General features: G+C 35.5%; 1 protein-coding gene across 3 annotated transcripts; it reads right to left on the bottom strand.

The window, feature by feature from the left end:
* Positions 1–1,687: 1,687 nt before the first annotated feature.
* Positions 1,688–10,315, bottom strand: LOC132307927 (F-box/kelch-repeat protein At3g06240-like). 3 transcript variants are annotated; one of them, XR_009482351.1, is made up of 7 exons: positions 8,715–10,315; positions 5,286–5,426; positions 4,963–5,201; positions 4,633–4,858; positions 4,423–4,515; positions 4,190–4,323; positions 1,688–2,393 (listed from the first exon to the last, which is right to left on the bottom strand). XR_009482351.1 is itself a non-coding variant. In XM_059805827.1 (2 exons), the coding sequence occupies exon 1, from the start codon at positions 9,965–9,967 to the stop codon at positions 8,732–8,734; it is 1,236 nt and encodes a 411-aa protein (XP_059661810.1). In that variant the 5' UTR covers positions 9,968–10,314; the 3' UTR covers positions 5,683–6,016; positions 8,715–8,731. The 3 variants fall into 3 exon arrangements, 1 of the variants encoding a protein (XP_059661810.1); XR_009482352.1 differs by having other exon boundaries at positions 5,286–5,417; XM_059805827.1 differs by lacking the exons at positions 1,688–2,393; positions 4,190–4,323; positions 4,423–4,515; ... (1 more) ...; positions 4,963–5,201; positions 5,286–5,426 and adding an exon at positions 5,683–6,016 and having other exon boundaries at positions 8,715–10,314.
* Positions 10,316–12,970: the final 2,655 nt, after the last annotated feature.

The raw sequence follows: 12,970 nt of genomic DNA, 5'->3' as shown, positions 1-12,970 counted from the left end.
CCTTTGGTTTGCAATGCTACTACCGAAGGAAGACAAGTCGTTGTATCCTGGAAGATAGACGCCACTGAGTCCGTTAGCACCATAGCAGGGCGAATCTGTCTTAAGGACATAGAGTCAAATTCTAGCCTCGACTTTTAATCAGGTTCATTTATAGTTTTATTTGATTATATTAAACTATATATTATAAGAAATTATATATTTATAGATTATTATTTTATATTTACAGATAATATTTAAATAAATAATACTATAGTATATAGTATAATTAAACCATTTTTTGGACAACATGTACACCAACTAATAAAACCTACTTTGACCTAATAATGGAAGTAACCAAATATTTACCACCCGCCAGATCTCTCTAACTTCCGTATGATCAAGGGTCTGTGATAGGAATAACGACATTCAGTTAACGACGATATTTGAAGTGGTTATTAATGATAAGCAGAATCTCAACAAGCGAGATTCGATTCAACAGCCTACATCGATAAAACACAATAAATACAAGGGACGATGGAATGAGGTATGAGATACAAAAAACTCCTATTTCAGCTATTACAGTTTAATTATCTCCCCCCCCCCCCCCAATAACTTGATCGTCGAAGGGTCTACGACTGGCATCACACCGGTGCCTGACTCAACCGTCTTTATTTTTACAAGAAACGGTGTCGTACCAGGCCGCGGCGAATTAACCCTAACATCTCACAAAGTGTACAGCAAAAAATTGTAAATAATATATGCACGAAAAGCTTATGAAATAAGGATTCCAGAAATATAAGATTTATACAACAAGCCGCTTTGAGAGACATAGACAATTTAAGATTTTAAAAAAATTCTATCACATTTTGGGGTATGCAGCATGTCGAAGTTCCTCCAGTTTGTGTGTAAGATGAGTCATGGCGAAGTTATTATCCAGGATAATAAAGTCAAACCATCTGCATTACTTGCACTTGAGGATTTGAAACTAATGGTTCTCACTGGGTTGTATGTTAGTGTGCTTGGGATTGAACATGTGAATGCCTTAAACTTGATTGCAGAGCTTGGTGTAAAAGGTAAAACCGCAAACCAGGGGTTTATAATTCTAGCTGTTAGGCGCAGAGTGATGTAGAGATGGAAGAATTTAACGGGAGAGAAAATATAGGATCCAGAGTTACGTATGTCTGAAGAAAGGAGTTGAGGAAAATTTGTCATTTCATACACGGGGTAAAAGGGGCAGATGCTAGAAACTCTTGCTAAAGTGCTAATGGTGCTGTGCGCAAAGGATACAGTGAGCAATGATTTAAGTGGTAAAAATTGATTTCACCGAAAAGGAAAAGAGGTGGAAGAGGTTGATGTGATAAGATTGGATTGAGCTCTTAAGGAACATGAAAATTGATTCTGCTTTGCTTAATAGAGCGGAATAAAAACATAGGATTCATATAACCAACCCAAGTAATTGGGAAAAGACTTGATTGTCGTTGTTACTTAAATGTTTGAAAATTGAACTTCTTCATTGCCTTCAAGCAACTCAACTACAACTCATAACCTTTCCACAATTTTTTCCTATGCAGTTGTGCTTTGGAAGCTAGAACCCTGACGTTCGAGAGAGAGTTCCCACTCGGAGGCATTGGGAAGGAGTGACTGACTTTAACCTTAATTTTTATTCCAAAATTGAGGTTCAATATATTGTTCCCTGGAGAATTTGAAGAAGACCAAATAAAGCAAAATTTGATAAAATGAAATTGTATAATTGAACCCCGAAACAGTAGTGACCATAGGGCAGTAGTGACTATAGGTGGGTATGGTTGTTTAAACCACACATGAATGAATAAGAGTATATATGACAAAGTCATCAAAATACAACCCAAAAAAAATAGAGTTTAGAAATCAACTAGTTGATCATCATAAAGCTCCAAAATTTGTATACCAAAAAATTTATCTCTTTATCACATTAGTCATTCTGTTGGTGGTTGTGGTGGTGCTTGCTGGTGGTGTTGATATTGCCACTATGTTGGTGGCAACTGCTGATATTGCCACCTTGTTGGCGGTTGCTGCTGCTGGTGGGAATCTGATGGAGACTATTGTTGGTGGAACCATGGTGGCAACTGCTGTTGATATTGGAGGAACCATGGTGGCGGTTGTTGTTGGTACTGTTCAAGTACCTTCTCAAATTTATCCATCTTTTCCGCCAATTGTACATTTCTATCATCAACAATTTTGGCCCTTTTCGTAGAAGCCTCATCACATGATGAAGGGGCACGTTGACGCCTTGGAGCCATGAAACCATGTGCGGATCCACGGCAATATCCCTTCCTTATGCCTAGTTGGTTTTGCACTATCTCAACATCATTTATGATTGGACTCGTACCATCAAAATTTTGAGAATTTTGTGCAGCCTTTTCTTTCATTGCATCCTGCAAAATATTTAAGTTCGTTATCAAATTGAAATAATATGGCATAGGAATAAATCATGTACAAGCTAGAATATTAATCTCAATAGAGAGGAAAAAAAATGCTTATTGAAATGCTTATTTTCCAAATGGAAGGATGAGTTCGGACACACTGCAATGACAAATGACAACTGATATTAATAGTAAACACTTTTTAACTGAAAACAATCTATTTTAAGGAAACATTTTGAATACTTTACACATATTCAAGATCTGATATTAGAAACTATAAACAAAATTGTCCTTTTCAATAGCCTTTTTTTTTCACAATAGATGTAACAATTGAGGTATAAAATCGAGTTTTCCATTTTAAAAAGTATTTTAGATGCACTCCTACTCTTTTTTTTTTTTTTTTGAACTATCACCACTGTCAAGGTATTAAATTTCATAATATTTCTTTTCAAAAAGTGTTCTGAGGAATCCAAACAAACTCTAAATCCAATTTTCTTAATCCCAAATCTTAAACATTATGAAATTTAATATTCGCTCATGCACACCTTAGCCTTAGTGAATCAGTTTTCTTTGCTAGTAAAATTGCAATCAGTGGCTATACAATCTTGGGCAATTCTAGTTGATTTTGGCAAAATCTGATCAGTCCTAGGTAATTTGATTTTGTCCGAATGGGGTATATGCATAGTCAATCTAATTTCATCAGTCATTATTCAACGGACCCAATCTCATACCCTCTACTACATCCAAGTTACCAATTCTATTCATGGCTATGCAATCAAGATATTGTATTCTTTAGAATTCCAAAAGCATTATTCATATCTGGGATGGTAAAGAATTCAAAGCACTTAAAAGTTAAAATTACATTAACATCTTAAAAACAGCATATACGATTCAAGAGATTCCAAAGCAGAAGCTTTCTAGCTGAACAAAATGAAACAAAGATGGAAAGGAAAAACAAATCACGGGAACATATGACAGGGGATACAGTAATTTTTTTTTTTTATGTATCTCAATTTTTTTGAGGGGAGCAGGACACAACCTATAGCAGAATATATATGGGCATATGGTAATACTGAAAGAAAAGTGGAGATACACGTCAAAAACCGGAAAACAATAACTAAAATCTTAAAATTGAAAATATTGAAATCTGAGTCTTTTGAATCAGGATTTACATTTGACCAACTTGATACCATTTGTGTTAAACAGTAGCACATAGTCACATACAAATAACTTGTGTGCATTACCATATCCTACTGTGCACAGAACAAGATGTACATAGATCAGAGTAACTGGTTGAAGCAGGAAAAATTCAATTAGCCAAACTATTTCTTTCTTCCTTTTTTTTTTTTTTTTTCTTCCCTTAATTGGCAAGAAACTCACACAGCTATTTACTCATCTAAGAGGATGATTAGGCTCTTTCCTAGTTAAATGGATAATTTTGAGAGTTTGAAAGGTCTTTCTTTACTCTCCTTGAGGGGTTTTATCTTGTTTTGTTCGGGAAGGAGTTGTATCATTTTTTTTCCTTCCATCTACTGTTTTCTCTTATTTTTCTCCACTCAATTGAAGAGGTTACATAATATTTTTTTATTTTTTAAACATGAAATGCAATGAATGAAAATCACACTTCATCCGCAACAATTCCCCACCTCCATTTGTGCACAAAAAATCAAGAATGGTCACTTAAAGGCATGTAACCCCCTATAAACCGCAAAAATGGTCACTTAAAGGCATGTGACCCCCTATAAACGGCAAAAATATTATGAGATCCAAATTTCATAATCCAACATGCTAACTTATAGTTAACTTACAAAATTCCTCTTAGCTATCCCTTATGCCCATCCACCTTGTTCCTTAAAATGTGTGCCCTTGTATAAGCGAATAGCATATCCTCATCCCTTTCACCGTCCTCATCTTCTTGGCTCTACCTTTCTTTGAGTTTGACCTGCAGTACAAAGTAATAGTGACCATTAAACAAATATATGGTTTAGAACATAGAATATAAAATAAAAAATTTATAATTATTGTTTCATATATTACGTACACAAGTATCGTAACGTCTGACGAAGGACATCGATCCAGAATAATGTGAAACCTCATTCTTGGAACAATTTTCTTTGTTTTGTTCACTTATTTCCTAGGTAGTAATTCAAACAAAATTACAAGTTAGGAAACCCAAATAGCTAGTGAATGAAGTTATTATATTAAATGATTTCAAGTAAATAGTCAAAAGCAAGTAGTAAAGAACTTGAACCTGAAATTCTAGTGACATCCACCTATCACACAACTTTTGCCAAACAGCATGACCAATAACATTGTAAGGATGGCAGCGTGCATTCTCAATGGGAAGATGCTACTCGAAATTTCCCACTCGAAATGACTCTTCAATTTATATCTATATTTCCTCAATGCGCTGGAAATTCCATTATTTACTCCCTTAAAATCAGTGTCATTCGCATATGCATCCACTCCAACATCTCCTTTATAATGTAAAATTAATATAAGCTACAATTTGTAACCAATTGCACCAGCAAACTCTGATTTATTTTTAACAAAACAAACATTAAATAATGGTTATCATTACCTTCAAATGGTCACAGCAGACCTCTTTCTCAAAATCTTGGAACATACCTCCACGTTTTGTACTTTAGAAGGGCTTCGGTATCTCGTGTATTAATGCCAATCTGAGCCGTCCATAATTTGTTATTTAAACCAACAGATTTAATACAACCCTCTCCAAACTCTACTCGAACTGGACAATTCTTTTCCTTAATTTTGTGTAAGGCTTCATTTTTTGCTCTTCCACGCCCTTTCGTATCAGACCTGAAAAACAAATTTATCATCTTAATTAAAACGTAGGCATTTTACAAAAGAGCTTATGGTCAATCGATGATGAAGCATAGTTACCTCCACTTGGTTGTCACCCCATCTGCTCATTACTACCATCACCTTCCATTCTTTCATTTGTTGAATTCCTATCATCACCTGATCCACTCGGTTGTAGCAGGTGAACTTGTAGATGGTCGCTCAGTTTCAGCCCTGCGGGACCTTAAAACTCTACGCATTGGTTCCTCAGAGGTGTCCATAATTTAGTTTACAAATTGATATGAAGAATCAAGTGAATTAAATCAAAATAAACAAGCATATGCAGAATATACTCTGAGTCATCATTTCATACTTACATAATTCCATTGAATAAAAAATTCAATAATTAGAGGTTAATAAACCTGAAGGAAGTCAATAAATAAAGACTAGTAATATAACTGAATAGATCACATTAAATATTAATCATAAAACCAAAAAAAAAAAAAAAGTAAATGCTCAAATATAACAATTAATTTGGTCAACCAAATCAAAGCTGCAAATTAATGAAGTACACAACCAATACTTAAAGAGAAATTAAAACGAAAAGTAACGAAAAAGATAAAGCTCGGTAATATAATTTAGCTGGTCACATAATGTATTAATCATAAAACCATAAAATGAGGTACATGCACAAGAATTCAAATCTTCACATGCCATCCAAATCAGTATCATCTTCAGACAGCAATTCTGGTTCCTCATCTGAACTATATTGAATGTCATTTCCATCATCATTCTCAACATCCCAAAAGTCTTCATTAATGGCTGCTTCACCCCTACATTTTTGAATCATTCACATCAAGAGTTTCACCCTCCAAATGATCAGCAACTTATTATATAATGTCACCATCATTAATGAAAGATGGAAAAGTAAAAGGGTTCACACTTCACACATAATAGTACATATAATATATGAACGCTAGCTAATTAAATTTGAATTTCACATAATTATAATTTCAAACTAAAATCTATTAAATTCGAATTGGAGTCGGAGAGAAAATTATCAAACAGACTAAAAGGGAAATTATACTATAAAACTAAAACAATCATTTTTCCAGCTATCTTATATAGAAAAGAGTACAGGTTGTCAAAAAAAAAGTTGAGTTAGACCCATTAAATTCGAATTTCACATAATTATAATTCCAAACTAAAATCTATTTTGTGCAACCAAAAACCCCTTAATAGGCTTCAAAGGCCAAAATTATTTCAGTTCTTGTAAGTGTTAAAAATCTGTCCAAATCAGTTTATATTCTAGCAATTGTCCATGAAACAATCGAACCAGAAAAGCAGCAAGTATTACAGTGTAGACTTCTCAAGAAAGTTGAAACCGAAGCTAATGACAAAAGCATTCACTACAAACAACACATTATATATATTGTTTATGATTTCTACCCACTAGAAAACAACTGCTTCACCCACAAAATGAAAGATCTGAAAAAGAAAAAGAAAAAAAGAACAATGTGACAATATCCTGGTAAAATGACTCTACAATATAACTTGAAAATGACTACTATATCGTGTTTGTATCTGTATTCATGCTTCGCTTCATATTCTATTGCTATCTTTCCAATCAATTACTGGTTCTTTCAATATTTATTATTGAAGTTACTCTTCGATCCTAAAGCTAAGAATCAAAGCAAAGTAAAGTACTAGTAAAATGAAAAACAAGAACACTATATAAATATCTAGTACACAAATCCATTTCACTTTACATTCCATGGTGTTAATATGAGGAGGTAGCTAGTGTGAAAGATTAATGCAATCCCATTGTATTTGAGGAGTCAATTTTACATGTGTACACCAACTAATAAAACCTACTTTGACTTAATAATAGAAGTAACCAAATGTTGACCACGGGTTGATAGGGATGACGACATTCAGTTAACGACGATATTTGAAGTGGTTATTAATGATAAGCAGAATCTCAACAAGCGGGATTCGGTTCAACAGCCTACATCGACAAAACACAATACATACAAGGGATGATGGAATGAAGTATGTTTCATTATACCGCCCCCCCCCCCACACACACACACACACACACACACACGAACTTGATTGTCGGAGGATCTACGACCGGCACCACACCGGTGCTTGACTCAGCCGTCTTTATTTTTACAAGAAACAGTGTCGTACCAGGCCGCAGCAAATTCCAACCCCAACATCTCACAAAGTGTACATCAAAAAATTGTAAATAATATATGCCCGAAAAGCTTATGAAATAGGGATTCCAGAAATATAAGATTTGTGCAACAAGCCGCTTTGAGAGAAATAGACAATTTAAGATTTTAATAAAATTCTATCACATTTTGGGGTATGCAGCATTTCGAAGTTCCTCCAGTTGGTGCGTAAGATGAGTCAAGGCGAAGTTATTATCCACGATAATAAAGTCAAACCATCTGCATTACCTGCACTTGAGGATTTGAAGCTAATGGTTCTGTTTTCACTGAGTTGTATGTTAGTGTACTTGGGATTGAACGTGTGAATGCCTTAAACTTGATTGCGGAGGTTGGTGTAAAAGGTAAAACAGCAAACTAGGGGTTTATATTTCTAGCTGTTACGCGCAGAGTGAGAAAATTTGTTATGTAGAGATGGAAGAATTTAACAGGAGAGAAAATATTGGATCCAGAGTTACGTATGTCTGAAGAAATGATTTGAGGGAAAATTTGTCATTTCATACACGGGTAAGAGGGGCAGATGCTAGAAACTCTTGCTAAAGTGCTAATGGTGCGGTGCAGAAAGGATACAGTGAGCAATGATTTAAGTGGTAAAAATTGATTTCACTGAAAAGGAAAAGAGGTGGAAGAGGTTGATGTGATAAGATTGGATTGAGCTCTTAAGGAACATGAAAATTGATTATGTTTTACTTAATATTTCAATGTGATGGCTTTGATACGAGAATATCTACTAAAATAGAGCGGAATGGAAACACAGGATTCATGTAGCCAACCCAAGCAATTGGGAAAAGACTTGATTGTTGTTGTTACTTAAATGTTTGAAAATTGAACTTCTTCATTGCCTTCAAGCTACTCAACTACTACTCAGAACCTTCCCACGATTTTTTCTTATGCAGTTGTGCTTTGGATGCTGGAACCTTGACGTTCGAGAGAGTTCCCACTTAAGAGGCATTGGGAAGGAGTGACTGACTTTAACCTTAATTTTTATTCCAAAATTGAGGTTCAATATCTTGTTCCCTAGAATTTGAAGAAGACCAAATATAGCAAAATTTGATATAATGAAATTGTATAATCGATCCCCGACACAGTAGTGACTATAGGTGGGTATGGTTGCTTAAACCATACATGAATGAGTAAGAGTATATATAATAATTTCTTGCATGTTAAAAAAGGAAGGAGAAGGAGAAGAAGAGAAAAAAGTAGTGAACAGAAGAAAGAAAAAAAAAAAAAAAAAAAAAAAAAAGATAATGCAATTTGAAGGAGTAAAATGCCGCCATCATGGGTAATAAAAACTTACAGACAGATAAATAGTTGCTATGTTATGATGACATGGTTCATGAGCGGTGATAGGAGAGTATCTACATAGCTGATTGCATTAGCATTAACAAACGGGGCACCGTCAGCTATGAGAAGGTCCCTAGAAGTTCCCTCTCTTGTGTTGTATAAAACAAACTTCTCGAAGTCTATCAAACACATATCTTCTTCTTCATCATTCCTCCTCCTCAAGGTAGCCAATGGCTGTAAGATATGGAAATAATATGGAAGTTTAATGTCGAGTTTAGCCCAAGACTGGTTCACCCCATATTCCCTCATAACCCAGCAGAATGCATTATCAGCACCACATGCTACTATACAAAGGCATCCATCAAACACCCCTAGTTCCACTGCATCATTAAAACTGGTGATGGAAGCCGCAGCAGGCAAAGGAATGGTCCAAAGTTTCTCATCCTCCAAACGAAAAACAGCAATCTCCGATGGCTTGTCGTCTGAACCCTCCAAACAAACCCAATGAATGGCTCCATTCAGCTGCGTCCCCTTCGATATAACACTATACTTAGTAAAGTCATGTATTTTTCTCCAACAAGAACAATTTCTGAGGGAATAGACATACACGCCATTGCAGCGGCTTATTTTCAGCAATTTGTAATCATCAGAACAATGGTCATACGCAAATCCAACTACGCCACCGCGGGGATGATCCCCGCAATCCCGTATCAGCTTGGACTCCCTCGTCGACGGATTGAATACACATATCAATCCAAACTCGTTCACCATGCATATCAACCCATGACAGGAACCAATGATTTCCCACGCATGATGAGTACTAGGATTATTAATGTTCTTAAATAAAAAATCAATCTTTGATACTGCAACATCAATGTCGTCGTCATTATCAGATGACCCCCCGATACTTACCGTATAGACACGAAGAGGGCAGAAGGGAGTGGCTACCAGTATCCGCTGTGTTTGGATATTGGAATTCGTGGTGAGTGATTGATTGAGGTGGGCTTTGATGAAGTGGGGATCAGAGATCAGAGAGCGCCATCGCTTTGACACGCACTTGAATCGTAACAGAGCCTTCACCGGCAGTTTTGAGAGTATTTCAACAATAAGATGTTGGGTAAGGTATGGCGCTCTAGGCATGGCTTCGCATGGCTCCTGATTTCTTCTTTTACTTTCTGCCGCCATCTTCATCTTCATCTTCATCTTCATGGCTTTGCCTCGATTCCTTCTGGATCTATTCATATTTGGCAGCCGACTGCACTTCATGATAACATATATGCCAATTAGTTCTTCAGGTCAAGTAATTGCTTGAATCTCAAACAACACAGATGAAATCGGCAGTCAATTAGGCCCTGCTTGTTATAATTATCTCCTCTGCTTTTCTGAAACAAATCGCCACTGACAGAGAAAGAGGCGCCTGAAGTTTTGCAGAGGAGTGAAGGAGGCGTATATATATATACTCTGGTTAGGAATGGAAAAGATGATAGATGGCGTTAGGGTTCCGAGTTAGAGACGGAGAGAAAGTGGTCAAAGGATATATATTAATATATATGGCGCTAGGGTTCCAAGTTACACATATTTTTTGTTTTTTCCCACAGGGCAGTGAACCACGGTACGTCTCCACAAGCTTTAATCAGACAGAAGTAGTGAAATTGGGCTTTCCACCCGAGGGCTTTCTCCAAAGGTAGATTATCCGTGTAGTTTAGTAGTACCGCTTTTCTTTAGGCGATCTATGTAAAAGTGAACATAGATTGGACTGGATGGGCTTGACTTTTAAGTTAAAAATATAAAGTCGGGCCTGGTCTTTTATTTAAATGGATTGGATTGGATGGGCTTGATTTTTAAGTTAAAACTAAAGGATTGGGCCTAAAATTACAGAATGTGTGTCTGTCGTTAGTAGTACCGCTTTTCTTTAAGCGATCGAGCGATCTATGTAAAAGTGAACATAGATTGGACTGGATGGGCTTGACTTTTAAGTTAAAAATATTAAGTCGGGCCTGGTGTTTTATTTAAATGGATTGGATTGGATTGGATTGGATGGGCTTGATTTTTAAGTTAAAACTAAAGGATTGGGCCTAAAATTACGGAATGTGTGTGTGAAGTAGTACCGCTTTTCTTTAAGCGATCTCGATCTATGTAAAAATGAACATAGATTGGACAGGATGGGCTTGACCTTTAAGTTAAAAATATAAAGTTGGGCCTGGTCTTTTATTTAAATGGATTGGATTGGATTGGATGGGCTTGATTTTTAAGTTAAAACTAAAGGATTGGGCCTAAAATTATGGAATGTGTGTGTATATATATATATACACACACATTACAAAATTACGAGCTCATTGATTAAAGATCTCGTTTACCAACATGTTCTCAAATTAAATAATCAAGTAGAGGAGTATTTGAGATTGGTTCACACATATTTTTTAATTTGAGTCCAGTCCATTGATCAACTAATCGAACATGACCCAAATTTTTAGTGACTTGAGTTCGAGTTTTTCATCAAAAATTTAACTTATTTGTAGTTTAAAATGTTTTAATCCTAAATTAAATTCCATGTGAGACATAATTATTATTTTTTTGTATGAGACTATACGACAATAAAACAATCAAAACATAATAGTAAATTATTTATGTTTTAAATTCTAAGTTTATCTTTTCTAATGATTAAATTTATCTTTATCTTTATATTTATATTTATATTGAATGTGATTTTTTAATATTGATTATTTACTCACTTGATAACACGATACGTTTTTCTTAGTATATTATAGAAGTGTTAGGAGATGATAAAGAAGACGGTGATGACAGGATAAAAATCACCTCCAATGCGCCTCTGTCTAGTAAGGATCCAACGGCTGAGATCAAACCCACCTCAGCTCCCTTGCCTTGTCAGCTCCTACTCAGTTTTATCTCAGCACCTAGTCAACGAGTTAATGGAGAAAGTTACTGAGCTACACTTTTTTTTACTACATGTATAAATATCCAATACAACATATAAGTATACGGTTACTACGAGAAATTAAGGTTTTAGGGACAATCAAAACTGTCCCTAAAATCTCCGAAACCATCCCTAGAAGTCAAATTGGTCCGTCACTAAAAGTAGCGTGACAAAAGATCTCTAAAGACGGTCAAAGTTAACCGTGACAAATGTTAGCCACCAATTGACTCAGGGGGGTGAATAGAGTCAATGCCCAATTTTTGTAATTTATAAAAAGTTATTTCTAACTAACTATCATGCAATAATCAATTGACATATTCAAGCAACATATATCACAAGTGACAAGTGTAAAAGAGATAGAGATAGGAAATTGCAAATAATGACTCGGCGATTTAGCGTGGTTTGGAAACTCCTACTCCTCGACTCAAGATCCTCCTTGAGACTTACCAAATCCACTAGAGCTTCTCCTTAATGGTGGAGAGCAAACCTTCAATTTGAAACAATATCTTGCTTCTCTTCCTTGCTAAGAGAACACCCTTCTCTTAGGCTTTTTTTTGGGTCACACCAACCCTTTACAATGACTTGTAAAAGAACTGAAGTGTACAATGAATCTCTTAAAGATAATAGTACAAAGTTTAGCTCATAACTATAGTAAATATGAATATATTTATGAAGCTCAGAATCACTAAAGTGAATGAAATATTAGAGAGGAAATGAAAGCTCAATGAATACTTTTTTAATGATCTTAAAAAATGGTAGAATGCTGTCTCAAATGGTGTATTTAATTCTGCAGATCAACCATCTATATATAGAGAATATCACGCTCAATATAGTTGTTAGAGGGATCTCAAAACCCTAGAAGGAGCCGACTCTTATCTAGAAGAGGAGCTGGCTCCCAGCCTCTGCGAGCCTGCTCGAAAAATAGCTACTGGAATGTTAGCAGCCTGCTCTGTTTTTCATGGAGCCTGTTCCATTGTTGTATGAAACTTAAAATGAATTTATTTTAACCCTATCTTCACTTCCTATGATGTGTGGCTCATGTGTGAATGTGTTTATGAATTTTATGAGGTGATTTAATGTTATTTAAAACTGAAATGAGAATGGTTATGCATGATCCTATGATTTTGAGCTTCAAGTAAATATTCAAAAATACCTTAACAATGAAGCTTAACCACTCACCACCCTATCTATCCCTTTTTCTTCAGTCTTTGACCATGATTGTTTAGGCTTGATGAAGACTTGCTTTCTTTCTTTGAAATGCTTGAATGATCTTTGAAATCCGAGTTTTTCTTAGATTTCTTGCAACTTTTGAGGCTTCCTTGAATCCATTGCTT

Source organism: Cornus florida, unplaced genomic scaffold (assembly GCF_030987335.1).
Source record: "Cornus florida cultivar Cherokee Brave unplaced genomic scaffold, ASM3098733v1 CherokeeBrave_3.0.0_Hap2_Chr05, whole genome shotgun sequence".
NCBI classification, from domain to species: Eukaryota; Viridiplantae; Streptophyta; class Magnoliopsida; order Cornales; family Cornaceae; genus Cornus; species Cornus florida.
This window is presented reverse-complemented; position numbering and strand designations above follow the sequence as displayed.